Consider the following 17,741-nt stretch of genomic DNA (forward strand, 5'->3'; position numbering starts at 1 on the left):
GAACATAAATGGAATTTGTATCTTTTGGTACCAGTGCCGGTGGCACACAAGAAAATCATCCGAAAGTGGCCGTAGCCAGTACCGCATAGACTGGCCTCCGTGCTTTGAGGACGTAACAAACACCATCCGATTGTGCCGTCCGCCAGCCTCATCTGGCACCTGTGTCGGTGGCACATAAAAACACCATCCGAGCGTGGCCGTCTGCCAGCCTCGTCTGGCACCTGTGGTCGGTGGCACATAAAAACACCATCCGAGCGTGGCCGTCCTGCCAGCCTCGTCTGGCACCTGTGTCGGTGGCACATAAAAACACCATTCGAGCGTGGCCTTCGCCCAGCCTCGTCTGCACCTGTGTCGGTGGCACATAAAATCACCCACTACACTCTCGGAGTGGTTGGCGTTAGGAAGGGCATCCAGCTGTAGAAACACTGCCAGATCTGACTGGCCTGGTGCAGCCTTCGGCTCCCCAGACCCCAGTTGAACCGTCCAACCCATGCTAGCATGGAAAACGGACGCTAAATGATGATGATGATGATGATGATGATATATATATATATATATATTTCATTTGTCCTGCTTGCTTACGTTCTTGGCATGTTGAATTAATTCTTGAGAACAATTCTTTGGTGGTGGATTCCCTTTGCGGATCTATATCTAGCGTTAGAGCGTCCACATAGTGGACTCTCTCTTATTGTTTTGTATTAATAATTTTTACTGTATCCCAGTCTTTTATACGCTAGGCCACTTGGTGTTTGAATGATGTTACTAATTAATATCCAATTTTTTCACCCTTATTTTGACTTTTTATATATATATATATATATATATATATATATATATATATATATATTATATAATATATATTGGTAAAACGTAAAGATAACGAAAGGAAAGAGACCCCTCAATATTATGTAACTAGAGGAAATTTATCTATAAAATAATATGTTACATTACTTGATAGTCAAGATAAACTCTGAGTTTCAGATGCCGAAGTGGGAATCCACGCAGATAACCGAAGAGATGGTGTTGTGGATTTCCACTTCAGCATCTGAAACTCAGAGTTTTATCTTGACTATCGAGTAATGTAACATATATTTTATATATATATATTATATATGTGGAAGAGGCAGACCCAGGAAAACCTGGGACGAGGTGGTGAAGCACGACCTTCGAACTTTAAGGTCTCACTGAGGAAATGACTAGAGACCGAGACCTCTGGAAGTGTGCTGTGCGCGAGAAGACCCGCCAGGACAAGTGAGTCCACACCCGTGGCCTTCTACATGGGATGGAGCCAGCCTACGTATGCTACCTTCCCTTCTTGGGACAACAAAACTCTACTTGTGAAGACGTGTTGAGGCAAGTGAGGATCAGAATCGAAATCGATCAATGGAAATTGCGGATGTGCTACCAGTGCCGGTGGCATGTCGAAACTCTGCTTGTGAAGACCCATTGAGGCAAGTGAGGATCAGAATCGAAATCGATCAATGGAAATCGATCAATGGAAATTGCAGATGTGTTTTACCAGTGCCGGTGGCATGTAAGAGAACTTTCCGTTTCGCGACCGTTGCCAGCACCGCCCCGTTTCGTGTCCGTTGCCAGCCTCGCCTGGCCCTCGTGCCGTGGCACATAAAAAGCACCATCCGTTCGTGGCCGTTTGCCAGCTCTGTCCTGGCACCAGTGCGGGTGGCACATAAAAAGCACCCACTACACTCACGGAGTGGTTGGCGTTAGAAGGGCATCCAGCCGTAGAAACACTGCCAGATTGACTGGGCCTGATGAAGCCTTCTGGCTTCACAGACCCCAGTAGAACCGTCCACCCATGCTAGCATGGAAAGCGGATGCTAAATGATGATGATGATGATGATGATGATATATAAAACGTATATGTGTGTATATATCGCGTATTCAACTAGACTATCAGATGTTGTTATACATCACTGGTCACAATGAACTTTGCATCATTTTAGCTTTCGAATGATGCCATCTCACTGGCTAGGCAAGCAGGCCAACATTCCCACTGTTCAGAGGGCTACTCCCTCTTGGAATTAATTCATTTACAGCTGAATGAACTGGAGCAACATGAAATGTAGTGTTTTCCTCAAGAACACAATATGCCCTCCAGTCCAAAAATCAAACACATGATCTAACAATTGTGAGTGCAACACCCTGACTAATACACTGTGTGTGTGTATGTATGCATGTTTGTGTGTGTGTGTTTAATATATATGTATACACATACACAAATGTACACACACAATCCTATATATTCACAAACTTCTGCAGGTGTTAAAATATTTGCTTCCCAACAACATGGTTTCTGGTTCAATCCTGTCACAAAGTGCCTTTGGCTAGTGTCTTCCATTGTAGCCCAGGGGCTGACCAAAGCTTTAGGAGTGGATTTGGTTGCCGAAAATTGAAGGAAGCTCATTATATGGGTGTATCCTTTTCTTGATATTGCATCATAGTTGTAAATGAGTGTCACTGTCACACAAATAATGTCATTCATTTACAGTATTCTACGGAAACAGTGTGTGTGTGTGTAAACTGTAATCTTACTACTTAAATTTATCTTTATTTAATCTCACCAGTACTAAATCCAAATTAGTCTAGCTATTATATATTTTTCTTTACTGCCCAGAAGGGGCTAAACATAGAGGGGACAAACAAGGACAGACGAAGGGATTGAGTCGATTATATCGCCCCAGTGCGAAACTGGTACTTTATTTATCGACCCCGAAAGAATGAAAGGCAATGTTGACCTCGGCGGAATTTGAACTCAGAACGTAACGACAGACAAAATACCGCTAAGCATTTCGCCTGGCGCGCTAACGTGTCTGCCATATAACTTTCTGATTTATGTTTTACTTAAATAGTACACAGAAGACTGAAAGAGTACTTCTCCCCTAGTAATTGGTCTTCAAACATGTCAGGAAAGTCCCTTTTATTTTTCTGTGTACAATTGGTTTTAAATAAATCTGTAGCTTAACTACCTGGAATTTCAACTTAAGTTTCTAATAGACAGTGTGTTATGCATAAATATTGTTAGCTATGCGCAGGAGTGGCTGTATGGTAAGTAGCTTGCTTACCAACCACATGGTTCCGGGTTCAGTCCCACTGCGTGGCATCTTAGGCAAGTGTCTTCTGCTATAGCCTCGGGCCGACCAATGCCTTGTGAGTGGATTTGGTAGACAGAAACTGAAAGAAGCCTGTCGTATATATGTATATATATATATATGTATTTGTGTGTATGTTTACAAGTCTGTGTTTGTCCCCCTAGCATTGCTTGACAACCGATGCTGGTGTGTTTACGTCCCCGTTACTTAGCGGTTCGGCAAAAGAGACCGATAGAATAAGTACTGGGCTTACAAAGAATAAGTCCCGGGGTCGATTTCCTCGACTAAAGGCGGTGCTCCAGCATGGCCGCAGTCAAATGACTGAAACAAGTAAAAGAGTAAAGAGAGTATGCTCTCACATACATGTGTGTATGTGTGTGTGTGTGTGTGCTTATTGTTGTTGTTGTCACATGACTAGAAACAACAGTAAGGTCCTCATAGGATGTAAAAAAACTTTTTTTGATACCTGCCTGTGAGAAATTATAGAAGTGTCAGTTATTTTAACCAGCCAGTATAGTGTTGTGTGAGTGAGTGTCAAATCTTAAGTATAGCAATATAGATTTTGAATTTTAATTTGTTTGCAATGTCAGTTTAATTCTAGAATATATGATCTTGTCATCCCTGCATCAACATTGATTTTTAGACTAACCCTGTTTTTGTTGTCTCAATTGTCTATTTCTGTCTGTTCATAAAAGCCTCTGTTTTTAAAGTAAATATTTTAATCTGTTATCTCTATCTTCTAATCCTTATGCATTATATGCCAATATATCGCTAGTATATTTCTGTTTTCATAACAGTTATTTAAATTATTGCTTATGATCTCTGTTGTTTGTTTAGATATCCTTAAGTGCTGATCATAAGAATTTCTTTCAAGTTCTGCATCAACTTGTATTACATTTTCACAACATATTTTCTCAAGTTTGTATAGTTTAACACTTTTGATACCAGCCTACCCAAGATTGCCTTCAGTTTCATGATACAAACTTCCTCTTTTAAAGTCATCTAGATAGACTTTCTCATTTAAATTTCACATTTGATCATATCATTTTATTATCTTCATTATTTTTTAAAATTCAATTGAAAGAAAAACAGTTTATTTCAAGAGAAATTGGTAAAAGAAAAAATCTGGTTAAATATGACTGAAATAGATTTAACTGATTGAAAAGATTTTTTTTTTTTAAGAAATGCTTACCTTTTGCTTATTGGTAGAAAACCAATTGTGCATTTATTTCCTGTATGGTTAGTTACACTACAGTAACTGCTTCTAAACAATTCTTCTTTTGAAAATTTTAGAAAAACCACCTGTTGATTGGTCTCTGCTTACAATCTTAAAAATTATCATCACGTTTGTTTTCTTGTGATGAAATAAAACACTTGATCTTTACTTCTTGTAATCTACATTTTACTTATTTTTTTTTTTTTTCATATTTCTTCAAATTGACAGAAGTTACCATGGCAGAATCCATAGAGCGGCGTCCTCCAAAACCTTTACAAAAGCAGACAGAGTTCGAAGAGACCGAGGATGACAATAGCACCCATAGCCCAAGCTCTGATCAATCTGACAACACCATAACTGCTGGTAAGTTGAACAGTTTTCTGATACAATTACATTGCTGAGTTAGATAAATGTAGTAGAGAGAATCATAAATGTGTTAATGCTAAAGAATGGATCTAGCTTGTTGTATATTACAATACAAATAGTCTATAAACACTCTACTCAAAACACTCTTTAAAATGATTAACAAATAGGGCTGAGAGAAAGTACTTTAGGTGAGTGTTCTGCATGCTAAATACATATAAAGTAGATTCACTTTCGTCGCCGTGCTGACCTCATTCTTGCTCACAACATCATAAGCAGAAAGTGTAACCTCTTGAAAGAGCTGTTCTTCACTCCTGCTCCAGAGCGTCGGCTGCAGGGTCATTCCGAAAAGCTCTATCTGCAACGATTTCATCTCAATCGAAGGAGAGGAGCTTTCTCCGTCCGGGTTGCGGATCCGTGGAACAAGCTGCCAGACTAGATGGTGAAGATGCTGATGACCGCTCGGTTCAAAGTCTCCCTTGACCTCAAGTGGCCTGAACTCTTTACATGAACACCACCCTGTACATAACTCCATGTCCCCCTACATGGCCTTGCTTTTTGCTTTTTGAGCCAAAAAATTAACTAACTAACAAACTTGTTGTAGTTGAAAAGCTTTAATTCCCTTCTCTAGGATTTTATGAAATCTCAAAACAACAAGTGAGCATGATAACTCCAGTAATATCAGCTAATTGAAATTTGGGGGTGAAATAGATGATGCAGAGGCTTTTGTTCACTAATTGCATGAAGTTAACTGAAGTTTTATCAACTCACTATACTTGGCAAAGCAATCATAGTGGCTTATGGTAAGGTTGTATGTAGATGAATGATTTAAAAAAACAAACTTCGAATCAAAATGTTGGACACCAATAGATGTAATATAGTATACTTAATGAGAAACTTTTCATGTTTAGGAATTTATTTTTAACTAAGAACTTGATGTTATAACAGAATTAAGTATGTATATATATAACGGGAAGGTTTACGAAAATAAACAAAAGACGAAGGCAGGTTTACGAAAATAAACAAAAGACGAAGGCAGGTGGAGTACAAACAAATAATGTATTAGCATGGCTCTCAGGAATAGAAATAAAACAAATCTTTTACGTTTCGAGCCTACACTCTTCAACAGAAAGATACACAGAAAAGAAACAAGGAGAGAAAAAAATGCGTGTAGGGGCTAACGATCCAACATGGCGTTCTGATTTCAGAATATATGTATATATATATATATATATGAATGGTAATTTCTAAATATGAATTATTTAATACAAGTAAGAATATCAGTGATAAATGTATACTGTACCGCAGGAATTTTATAATTCAGCAATGAACTAAGGAGATAATGTGGTTGGCATCAAACAGAAGTGTGTGTACTACAGAACAGTATATATGCTTTTACATGTATGTGTGTGAGTATGTTGACCTGTGAGACCATCCAGCTCGTGCCAACATGGAAACAAATGTTAAATGTTCTTGATAGCTTGTTACACATGAATGTTGTTCTATATAGGTTCTCATTAACACTACCTGAGCAAAATCAGCGTCTTTGTTTACATTCTCCAAAAAGCAAAACACCCATAATTTCAGTGTTTTCATCTCTTTCAATGTGTAAGGGCCAGTTAAATGAAAATACCTTACCTGTAAAACAGGTATGGGTTGCATGCAGGATGTGCATCCAGCTGTAGAAAGTCTGCATCAACAAGTTTTTGTCTATATATATATATATATATATATATATATATTATATATATATATATATATATATATATATATATAGTTAATCCAAACAAGAAAGCACAAAAAAGCACAACGCGAGAACGTGGAACAAATATAGTATTAGTGAACGCTCAGGAAAGAAGGAGGGTTTAACGTTTCAAGTGGAGCTCTTCGTCGGAAACATAGGAGAAAGGAAGACAGAGGAAAAAAATCGCCAACGGTACACACGAGGTCACATTTTGCAAGGTCACATATATATATGTGTGTGTTTATATATCATGGCACTCTCTCAGTTATGATGACAAGGGTTCCAGTTGGTTCGATCAATGGAACAGCCTGCTCATGAAATTAACATGCAAGTGGCTGAGCACTCCACAGACACATGTACCCTTAACGTAGTTCTCAGGGAGATTCAGCGTGACACAGAGTGCGACAGGGCTGGCCATTTGAAATACAGGTACAGCAGAAACAGAAAGAAAGAGTGAGAGAAGATTGTGGTGGAAGAATATAGCAGGGTTCACCACCACGCACTGCCAGAGCCACATGGTGCTTTAGGTGTTTTCACTCAATAAACACCCACAACGCTTGATCTGGGAATCGAAACCGCAATCCTATGACCGCGAGTTCACTGCCCTAACCACTGGGCCATTGCACTTCCACACACACATAAAATTAATCAAGATGTATTGTTAGAGAATGAGTAAACTGGAGAAAATACAAAACTAATATTTGTTGTGTTGAATGTTTAATTGTAGGTTAATACATCAGAAATTTTTAGTTATAATTGGAGTGTTATTGCTGTTAAGAATCAAAATTTTAAACTAAAAACAAATGGTTGTATTTCATGAAAATGTAAACTTTAAATGAAACCGAGAAAGTGTAAATTGAAACTGAAACCTATATTAATCATAGCTATATGTCGGTGTCGGTGGCACGTAAAAAGCACCATCCGAATCGTGGCCGAAGCCAGTGCCGCCTCGACTGGCTTCCGTGCAGGTGGCATGTAAAATGCACCAATCCGACCGTGGCCGATGCCAGCCTCGCCTGGCACCAGTGCAAGTGGCACGTAAAAAGCACCCACTACACTCACGGAGTGGTTGGCGTTAGGAAGGGCATCCAGCTGTAGAAACATTGCCAGATAAGACCGGAGCCTGGTGCAGCCTTCTGGCTTCCCAGATCCCCGGTCGAACCGTCCAACCCATGCTAGCATGGAGAACGGACATTAAACGATGATGATGATGATGATGATATGCAAGTAATAAAACTTTATTCCCTTTCTTTTAAAAACTTTCTAGAAATGAGTGCTTCTGATTTAATCTGTTCCTATCATACTAATTAAATAATACAAATCTTAAATGACCTTGTAGACCAAGGGGTTTAATTAAAATTGATCTATGAAAATAGTGTTTGTCATTTGTATTTGTTTAATATATTTAATATATTTGAGGTTGTTATAGTGTGTCAGCATAGACAGCACAACACTCAAGAAACTTAGTTGTAGGTATGTTATTCTTCTTCAGTCTAAATTAAAATATAATCTAGAACGGGGGGAAACCTGATACCTTCCTCCTCCATCTGTCTGAGTTTTCAACTTGGACAAATGACAGCATACCTTTGGCTTTCTAACCAACATCACAACAAAGGTGTTTTATATAGGTAAGAACTCAATGTGTGGAATTATGATGAAGCCTCTCGTGGTATTGCATCAGAAGAATTTGACCAAAGAGATGCCCACTGAACCAAACATAGTTATGTAGCTACCACTACGTTGTCCTAAACAGTAATGTGACTTCACATTGGTGTAGAATAGAAGGAAAAATTAAGAATTTAATATTAGTTGAAATATGCCTAGTTTCAGTAAATAGTGTTTATGTCATTTAATATGACACAATTATTTATCTACTGTATACAAGATGTTCGGAAAGTTTTTAATGGTTTTGATAAAAATTATTAAGCAACAAAGTAGGGTAAAAGACCAGTTATCAATTCAGTATGTATCATTAAAATATATTTGTCACATAATCAGAATATAAAAATAACAATAACTCTACAAACTTCTGTTGTGTCTAGAGAGAGTCGTTATGCCAATATTTACAGACTCCTAAAATTAATCAGTGTATTCAAATTGTTACCCTTCATGATCATTGCATGAAGATTAGCAATTCTGTTACTGATTTTAAGTAAATATATACACACACATATATATATATATATATATATATATATATATATAATATATATATATATATATATATATATATATTATATATATGTATATATATATATATATATATATATATGTATATATATATATATATATATATATATGTATATATATGTATATATATATATATATATGTATAAGGATGAAAAGGAACACAAGTTGATATATATGAAAAAATAAGTCAAAATAGAAAATGCTAAAATAATTTTATAAAGAACATTTCAGTACTGGTTTCAGTCATTTTGAAACCTTTTCAACTGTAATGATTAAATAATTAAATTTAGAAAAATTGAAAATGTTTTTTTAAAGGAATATTTGTATAGTGTTCAAATATAAGTAGCATTTTCCTTGTTTCTGCCTTGCTCTGTCTCTCTTGTTCACACTTGTGGGTTCAAGGTCGTTGTGTATATATATATATATATAATACAAATAAGAAAATGGTGAAACAAGTTTAGTTTGTTCATCAACTTTCGGATATTAGAATTTTTGTTGATTAAATAATCCAAAATTCTAATATCCGAAAGTTGATGAACAAACTAAACTTGTTTCTTTATTTTCTTATTTGTATTATAAATTTACGGTAAAAATATTTCTTTACCTTCACCTGTTTAATACATTAAGTGAGTTAATTGCATTGCAATTAAAAACATTTATGTATTAAGAATCTAGGTACTTTACCAACAGTATATTGGATAAATACTATCCCATAGTGGGTTACACCCATAACCCCTATCTTACTTTGTATGTGTGTATATATATATATATATATACACACACCCACACCACACATACTTACATACCATACATGCACACATGCATATAATGCAGCTGTGCTTTAGAAGCTCCACTTTGCAGCACCTTGGGCAAGTGTCTTCTATTATAGACCTGGGCTGTTCAAAGCCTTGTGAGTGGATTTGGTAGGCAGAAACTGAAAGAAGCCTGTCGTATGTGTGTGTGTGTGTGTGTGCGTGCCTATGTTTGAGAATACATGATGATTGTAAACAAGCATCTCCTTCATAAAAACAATGTTGTTCGTTTTCAGTCTTCCATGAAACACCTGTCTGGCCATGGGGTAAATATTACTTTACTTGGAAACAGATTAGGCTTAGTGACAGGAGAGGCATCCAGCCACAGAAAATCTGTCTCAACAAATTTCACCTGACTCATGCAAGCATGGAAAAGTTGACATCAAAAGGATGACGATAATGATATACCATCACCATTTTATGTCTACTTTTCAGACTAGAACGGATTGGACAGGTCATCATATCTGAATTATTTTTTATGAGGTGCCACTTCTCCCATAGACTTGTGCCTGTAATGCCCTTTAGCATGGTTTCTGTGGCCACATCCCTTCCTATTACCAACCACTTTACATAATTTATTGAGTGCATTTTTTTGTGGCACCAACACCACAGAAGTTGAATGGTTTTTGACAAGACAGGACTAAGGCAACTTCACAACTCCATGCTTTCTATGTCCATTTTGCCAACTGTTTTGTAATAGAGAGGTTGTCTCACTAATCATTGTAGAGTGAGTATGATGGGGGGAATGTTAGTTCCATCATGGTACCAGCACAGGAGTGTACATAATAACAGTAGAGAATACTCAGTAACATAAGATGTGTAGACCAAGGAGAGGAATAAGAGAGTGATTGATGACATTGGGGAGACCAGAAATAGCTGACTGAGTGAGGGGACAAGAGTGCAAGTGTAGAGAATACCCAGTAATCTTGGGTGTGTACATTTGCTCAAGTGGCATAGGAATTGGTGGGTAGGAGAGAGAAAGGTAGCATTAGAAGGTCCAAAAAGAAACAAGTATGTTAGAAAAAGCAGTTATTTGGTGTGGGGTTACTATCACTGGCAATAGCAGAGATAGACAAAGGGTAGATGATGTGATAAAAGCAAGAGTAGGTGAGAGTAGTAATAGAAATGGCCTAGAGGAGAGAGAAAGAGAGAGAGTAATGGCTGGCAGTGCAGAAGGGCAAAGTTAGAGTGTATTCTGTAGAAGGTGAGCATGATCCAATGCACCCTCTCATATAATAATAATAATAATAATAATAATAATTGTGTACAGTGCTCAGGTGCACTACAACTCATCTAAAGTGTATATATAATCAGGTGTAGTTTCGGCGGATTTCGGAAAGCATGAGGGCCTTAAAGGATGCAGTGTCATGGCAGTCAACAACTGACGCAGACAGTTTATTCCATGCTTCAGCAACTCTGAGTGTGAAAAAATGTTTCCGAAAGTCATATATAGGTTGAGTGAAGGATAAGGGAGTCAGAGCAATGAAGCCAGTACAGGAGGTGGGGAGGTGAGAGATGGAGGGCTATGAGTGATAACGTGATGGGCAATGGGTGTGGGTGATGAACAACAATTTGATGAGAGTGAATGTAAATGTAAGCATGGCAGAATACAAAACATTCCAGCCTCTACATGCTACTTTCATGTCAGAATACTCCTGCAGCGCTATATATATTTCTTTACTACCCACAAGGGGCTAAACATAGAGGGGACAAACAAGGACAGACAAAGGGATTAAGTCGATTATATCGACCCCAGTGCGTAACTGGTACTTTATTTATCGACCCTGAAAGGATGAAAGGCAAAGTCGCCCTCGGCGGAATTTGAACTCAGAACGTAATGGCAGATGAAATATGGCTAAGCATTTCGTCCGGCATGCTAACATTTCTGCCTGTAGCGCTATATACCACCATTCATATGGTCTTTTATCATCTCATATTTGTGATGCAGCTTCTTCAGATCAGCCTTCACTACTTCATCCCATGCCTTCCTTGGTTCCCCTCTTCAACAGGTTCCACTAACTTGAAACATTTGGCACTTCCTTGTGCTGCATATTTCCTCCATACACATCGTATATCCATATCAGTGCAGTCTTCTCTCTTGTGCACTACACCTGATTCCTCTAATACTCACTTTTTCTCTCAGCTCATTTGTACCTGGGTATTTATTGTACACCATCAACACACATCCATCAAATTATACTTGCCTCATTTCTTTCTAGTCTTTACAAGTCTTGTGCACTCACTACTAATGACACAGTTCTAACACAAATGCCATATAACCTACCTTTCACTCTGAGAGAGATGTTTGTTGTCAACATTTTCCAACTTGTCCTTACTTTGGCTACTATACTTTCTGAACAGCCATCTCTCCTGCTAATTATGTCACCTAGATGACATGTTATCAACTACTTCTAGTAAGCCAGCCAGGCAATTAAGAGAGTCTATTTCCATTGCGCTCTTTAGTGTATATTGCTCCAGTGCATCTGCCACATACAAAGCTTACCTTCTCTGTTAGCCTGCCTGTATGTGAGTCCAGTATACCCCTTGAGTGTCCATAACTTATACTGTGTACAACATGAGGAGTTCCTACACACACCTTCCTGCAAATCAAGCGAGGCCATTTCCGTGACAATACCACGGTTCTTCTTTCCTACTTGCTAACGCTTTAGTCTTTGCTAAGATTTTATTTTATTTCTTTTTACTCCCTGGATTATTTTTTAAAAACTGTACTTTTGTTTCCAGGACCAGATACCCCTGGAGTGCAGTCATCAGGAGAGTCTCCGAAATCAATCTCTCCAGATGACTACAAACCAACATCTTATGCAGATCAAGATGTTCAGCACCATCAGAAACTGCAGCATCCAGAACCAGTACAGATTGTCATTAAAAATATACGCTACCCAGTAAGAATATGCTTTAAATTTCTTAATGAAAAACATTACTTTTATGGATGAAAAAAGAAAAAAAAAATAACCATTCATCCTTCTGAAGAATTCTTTTGGTATGAAAAGCTACTGTAATATAACACTTTTGCATTCTCATTTCCTCTTCTTTTTTCAGCTAGAAATTAGAATATAGGTAGAAAGATGAGGGATGGAATCCAAGCATTATTAATTTAAATGTTTTACTGTATATCATTATTCAGAAGAGCATCATCATAAATAATCTTTTCAAAGAGTTTACTTCTCATCTTCAAATGTAAGAAAATTTAATTCAAGAATGTGGATTATTTACTATTGTTTGTTGTGAAGGTGCATGACTCAGTGGTTAGAGCATCAGGCTCACAATCATGAGGTAGTGAGTTCAATTTCTGGACCAGACTGCATGTTGTGTTCTTGAGCAAGACATTTTATAATACATATTATTTGTAAATTTTAACCACTATTAAGATAGAAATTAGATGTTTTCTTGTCGGTTAAAGAAATTCTATTCATCCTGTCTCTCTTTTAGTGGAGTTTATTAGAAACCTACTTTAAAAAATGTTATTTTGCTAATAAATATATTACATATATATGATCTGAAACATTTATTGAAGAAAATATATATGATCCAAATTATGGGAAGCTGTGTAGATAGACTGAATAAAAATTACTGAATAGTGAAATTTAGGAATAAAATAATTGTTAGGTAACGAAAAATAGAAAAGGCAAATGTCCAGTCATAATATTTTTGGGTTTTATTTGTTTTCAAGGTTTTGAGAGAAAGAGAAATCTATCTCAAACTTCTGGAAATTATAAAGCAAGTATGTGCTAAGGAAATAGAGAGGCTGATTAATTGATAATAATAAGCAAGGCAGAGAGGAAGTAAACTTAAAGGAATTGATATGAGAGAAAAATAAAAGGGAAAACAGTTGGTGAACATTTGGAAAAATATATATAAATTGTGAATGATAGTGGAATAAATGTATTTAGAAAACATAAATGGTGTTGTGAACATGTACCAATATACAGGATGGTTACATATAAACACATAAACATATCACTTGCATGCATCTTTAGAATTATGTATTGGAATCATTAGACATTGGGTTTGGCCTTTTTTTTTTTGCAAGGCAATAGAGTGAAGAGTGAGAAAGATAAGTATTTGTAATAACCATGAAATAAAACAAAGGATAATACAACTTAAATTCTGGTTGCAGGCCAAAGTTGGTGAGGACATTTTTTTTTCTACGCCCCACCCTGAGTAATTTTTAGAGACATTACATCATTTATGCAAGTGATGCATTTGTGTCTTGAATAAAATATTAAATTATACAGGCTATGAAGAGTTTTCTGTGTAGACCACTTTGAGACAGAAGGTCTTTTTGGTGCTTCACTGCCCTCGCATATTGCAAAGATGATTTTTCTTTTAAAGCTGCAATTTGTCTGTGCGGTATAGAGAATAAACAATTTCATTTCTAAACAGTTTTCTAAACATAGTCATGTATATATTCTGTTATTTTTTTTGGTTGTCTGATCAATGTTGTATGGTGTGAAGTAAGAAACTGTTCATGAAAGATGAAGAAATTTTCCTAAGTATGATATGCAATTAAAAATAATAAAGAATAGCAGAAAGATTTATCAAAGGCTAGGAAGAAGGTATAAGTGTAATTGGAATAAAGGGTTCAAGAGAAATACAGCAGGAAATTAGCTTCGTTCAAATTATAATCAGAATTTTACTAATGCAGTAATGCCTTGATAAACAAGTTAATTTGTTCCCAGAGGCCACTTGTAAAGTGAAAACTCATAAAGCAGAGCAGTAATTTCCCATAGTAGCAATGTTATAAATCATAATTTGTTCGTAGGAAAATATTTTACCTATGAAATTTATAATACTCATAAATAAATGTCAATAAAATAACAATAGAATGTAAAGAATATTTTATGTAAAGTAAAAAGAATGTCAAGATCATTTATAATGTTATTATAAATGTTTTCTAAATCACTTTCACGCACACCATCTCTTCTAGACGTGATCACCGATTCACAAGCACTCATAGACAGACTTGTAGATTTCTTTTTAAAAAGCAAGTCCAGAATTGTTTGCTTAGAAGAAGCATTTTTTTTTCACTCTATAAATTTCTTGGTAATATGCAGAAGCATTTGCTTTGGTAGTAGAAACTTTTGCATTTCATTCAGAATTTGGATCTTGTGCTTGAAAAATAAAACTCGTAAAGTGAGGTATTACTGTATTTTCTTTTACCAAATTCCCAAATGATTTTTCAAAACTAGTAAACTTGTTTTCTTTAAAACTTTCCATTTAAGACATGAAGACCTTTGTAAAAATGAAAACACTGGTCATTGGAAAAAAAGAATAGTTTTTTGAATGATTAATTTTTTTTTTCAAAAATGTAATTAAGTCTATGTAGGTGACAGGGCAATTAAGTGCCAGCTGTAAAGTTGAAGCTTTAGTAGAACCGTTGAAGAAATATAGTTTAGAGATTCATTTCATCTGAATCAAATTTATGGGTTTATTGAAAAGTAAAGTGTTTGTAAAGACTATGGCATATGAAGAAGTGCAGTTTTGAAGATTTGGGCAAATGTGTGATAGAAGGACAGAATAAAAAACGACAGAAGATTGTCAAGAAATTAGAGAATATTGAGGTATTTTGAACATGGGAAGCACTCCATCGGTTACGACGACGAGGGTTCCGGTTGATCCGATCAACGGAACAGCCTGCTTGTGAAATTAACGTGTAAGTGGCTGAGCACTCCACAGACACGTGTACCCTTAACGCAGTTCTCAGGGATATTCAGCGTGACACAGAGAGTGACAAGGCCGGCCCTTTGAAATACAGGTACAACAGAAACAGGAAGTAAGAGTGAGAGAAAGTTGTGGTGAAAGAGTACAGCAGGGTTCACCACCACCCCCTGCAGGAGCCTCGTGAAGCTCTAGGTGTTTTCGCTCAATAAACACTCGCAACGCCCGGTCTGGGAATCGAAACCGCGAGTCCGCTGCCCTAACCACTGGGCCATTGCGCCTCCACTATTTTGAACAAGAGTTTCCATAAAAGAAGTTTTGGTGCATCCATCTAGTCTATAGTGACAATGATTAGAATGGTTAATGAGGATTTTTCAGTTGAGATGTCTTAAGAAAACTTATTAAATGAATACAGTAGAAATACAGAAAAATTTGTATTAATTTTGAAAACTGAGAAAAACAGCTTCTTAAAATAACTTAGAGATTTAAATAACATATGCAAAAAATATAGCTTTGTTTAATGGGACAGTTTAGGCATCAATTTATCTTTTCTCTTTTACTGGCCTGTAAATTGTTATAAGTATGATTTATATATTAAATGTATCAACTCTGAAATGTCTAATTTACAGTCTTAATACAGTCTGTTAATTTATTACTTTCTCTTACAGCCACTTCAAACAAAAACTAAATCTTTACGTCGCAGTGCTGCGCTATGCTGTGAAACAGATGAAGATGGATCTCCTCCCCCAGAAAACTACTCCACACACACTGGAGTTTCAAATGATTCGTTGCCACTACCTCAAGTAAGATTTGCATCTGCTGATTGCTCTATTTTGAAACATTCTCTCTCTCTTTTACTCTTTACTCTCTTACTTGTTTCAGTCATTTGACTGCGGCCATGCTGGAGCACCGCCTTTAGTCGAGCAAATCAATCCCAGGACTTATTCTTTGTAAGCCCAGTACTTATTCTATCGGTCTCTTTTGCCGAACCGCTAAGTGATGGGGACGTAAACACACCAGCATCGGTTGTCAAGCAATGCTAAGGGGACAAACACAGACACACAAACACACACACACATACATATATATACATATATACGACAGGCTTCTTTCAGTTTCCGTCTACCAAATCCACTCACAAGGCATTGGTCGGCCCGGGGCTATAGTAGAAGACACTTGCCCAAGATGCCATGCAGTGGGACTGAACCCGGAACCATGTGGTTGGTTAGCAAGCTACTTACCTATTTCTTTATTACCCACAAGGGGCTAAACATAGAGGGGGCAAACAAGGACAGACATAGGTATTAAGTCGATTACATCGACCCCAGTGCGTAACTGGTGCTTAATTTATCGACCCTGAAAGGATGAAAGGCAAAATCGACCTCGGCGTAATTTGAACTCACAACGTAACAGCAGACGAAATACCGCAAAGCATTTCGCCCGGCGTGCTCACGCTTCTGCCAGCTCACCGCCTTCTTACCACACAGCCACTCCTGCGCCTATAATATTAATATTAGAAAATAATTACTTTAAAATTTTAACTATAAATATTTTAATTACAATAATTTCAATGTCAAATGTTGCTACCATTGTTTTTTGTTTTGCTTTTTGTAGTTTTTACTTTTCGACATAGTTCTGCCTGTTTTGCTAAATTTTGATTTATTCATGGAACTAATGTTTTTTTTTTTTTTTTTGCAGACAACTGGTAGAAATAGGCTTGAAGAAGAAGGTTCACAAAGCTCAGAGGCTGGTACCTCACTGAGTTCTTCAAGAGGTAATATTAACTGTTTTACTAAATTTATAAGTTATTGAAGGAGAAAATCAGATTTATCTATAGAATAACTTACAGATTGATCACATGATAGAACACAGCCTTCAGATAGAGAAGTTGACTTTATATCTATGATAAAAATCATTTAGCAGTTGTTTTTTTTAAACCTCAAATATGAATATTTCAGTAATCATAAGATTCCCCCAAAGTGAGGCTTTTAGTCGTTTAAGCTAATTAAGAGAATGGTCTGGAAACAATATTGTAGGAATGTAGTAATCAGAGATTAGAAACAACAGTATTCAGTAAGCTAAAGACTGGAGATTATTTTTTGAAAGCAATGGGATTACAATGATAAAAAAAGCTGACAGGCTAAGCCACATCTTGGAGTTTTTATGAAATATTTGCATGAAAATTGGTAATGAAAGGAACAACTATGAGGAACAAATGAGTGTATAGTTGCTCTGAAATCACTGATATGGCTTGTAATATCTTCATCATCATCATCATCATACATCGATTGTCCATGCTGGCATGAGTTGGCACACTGGAATGCTGCACCAGACTCCAGTCTGATTTGGCATGGTTTTCTACAGCTGGATGCCCTTCCTAATGCCAACCACTCCAAGAGTGTAATGGGTGCTTTTATGTGCCACTGGCACAGGTACATTTCGTTTCACCAGGGTGTATTTACATGCCGCCAGCACAGGTGTCAATTTGTGTGACACCAGTATCTGCCACAACTGCAATTTTGCTCAGCTTGATGGGTCCTCTTCTCAAGCATAACACAATGCCAAAGGTCTTGGTCATTGCCTCCGTGAGGCCCAACACTCAAAAGGAACTCAGCCACTTTGCCTCT

General features: G+C 36.9%; 1 protein-coding gene across 7 annotated transcripts in view; it reads left to right on the forward strand.

Moving 5' to 3' along the window:
- Positions 1-17,741, forward strand: part of LOC115211112 (cAMP-regulated phosphoprotein 21) — a 242,178-nt gene that overhangs the window by 120,415 nt on the left and 104,022 nt on the right. For all 7 annotated transcript variants that reach the window (XM_029780027.2, XM_029780028.2, XM_029780031.2 and 4 more), the window contains 4 exons: positions 4,555-4,689; positions 12,178-12,338; positions 15,783-15,917; positions 16,813-16,888. In XM_029780027.2, the coding sequence (XP_029635887.1) occupies positions 4,563-4,689; positions 12,178-12,338; positions 15,783-15,917; positions 16,813-16,888 (499 nt within the window). In that variant the 5' untranslated portion in view covers positions 4,555-4,562. The remainder of the gene's footprint in view (positions 1-4,554; positions 4,690-12,177; positions 12,339-15,782; positions 15,918-16,812; positions 16,889-17,741) is intronic.

The sequence above is a fragment of the Octopus sinensis genome, linkage group LG4 (assembly GCF_006345805.1).
Source record: "Octopus sinensis linkage group LG4, ASM634580v1, whole genome shotgun sequence".
Taxonomy (NCBI): domain Eukaryota; kingdom Metazoa; phylum Mollusca; class Cephalopoda; order Octopoda; family Octopodidae; genus Octopus; species Octopus sinensis.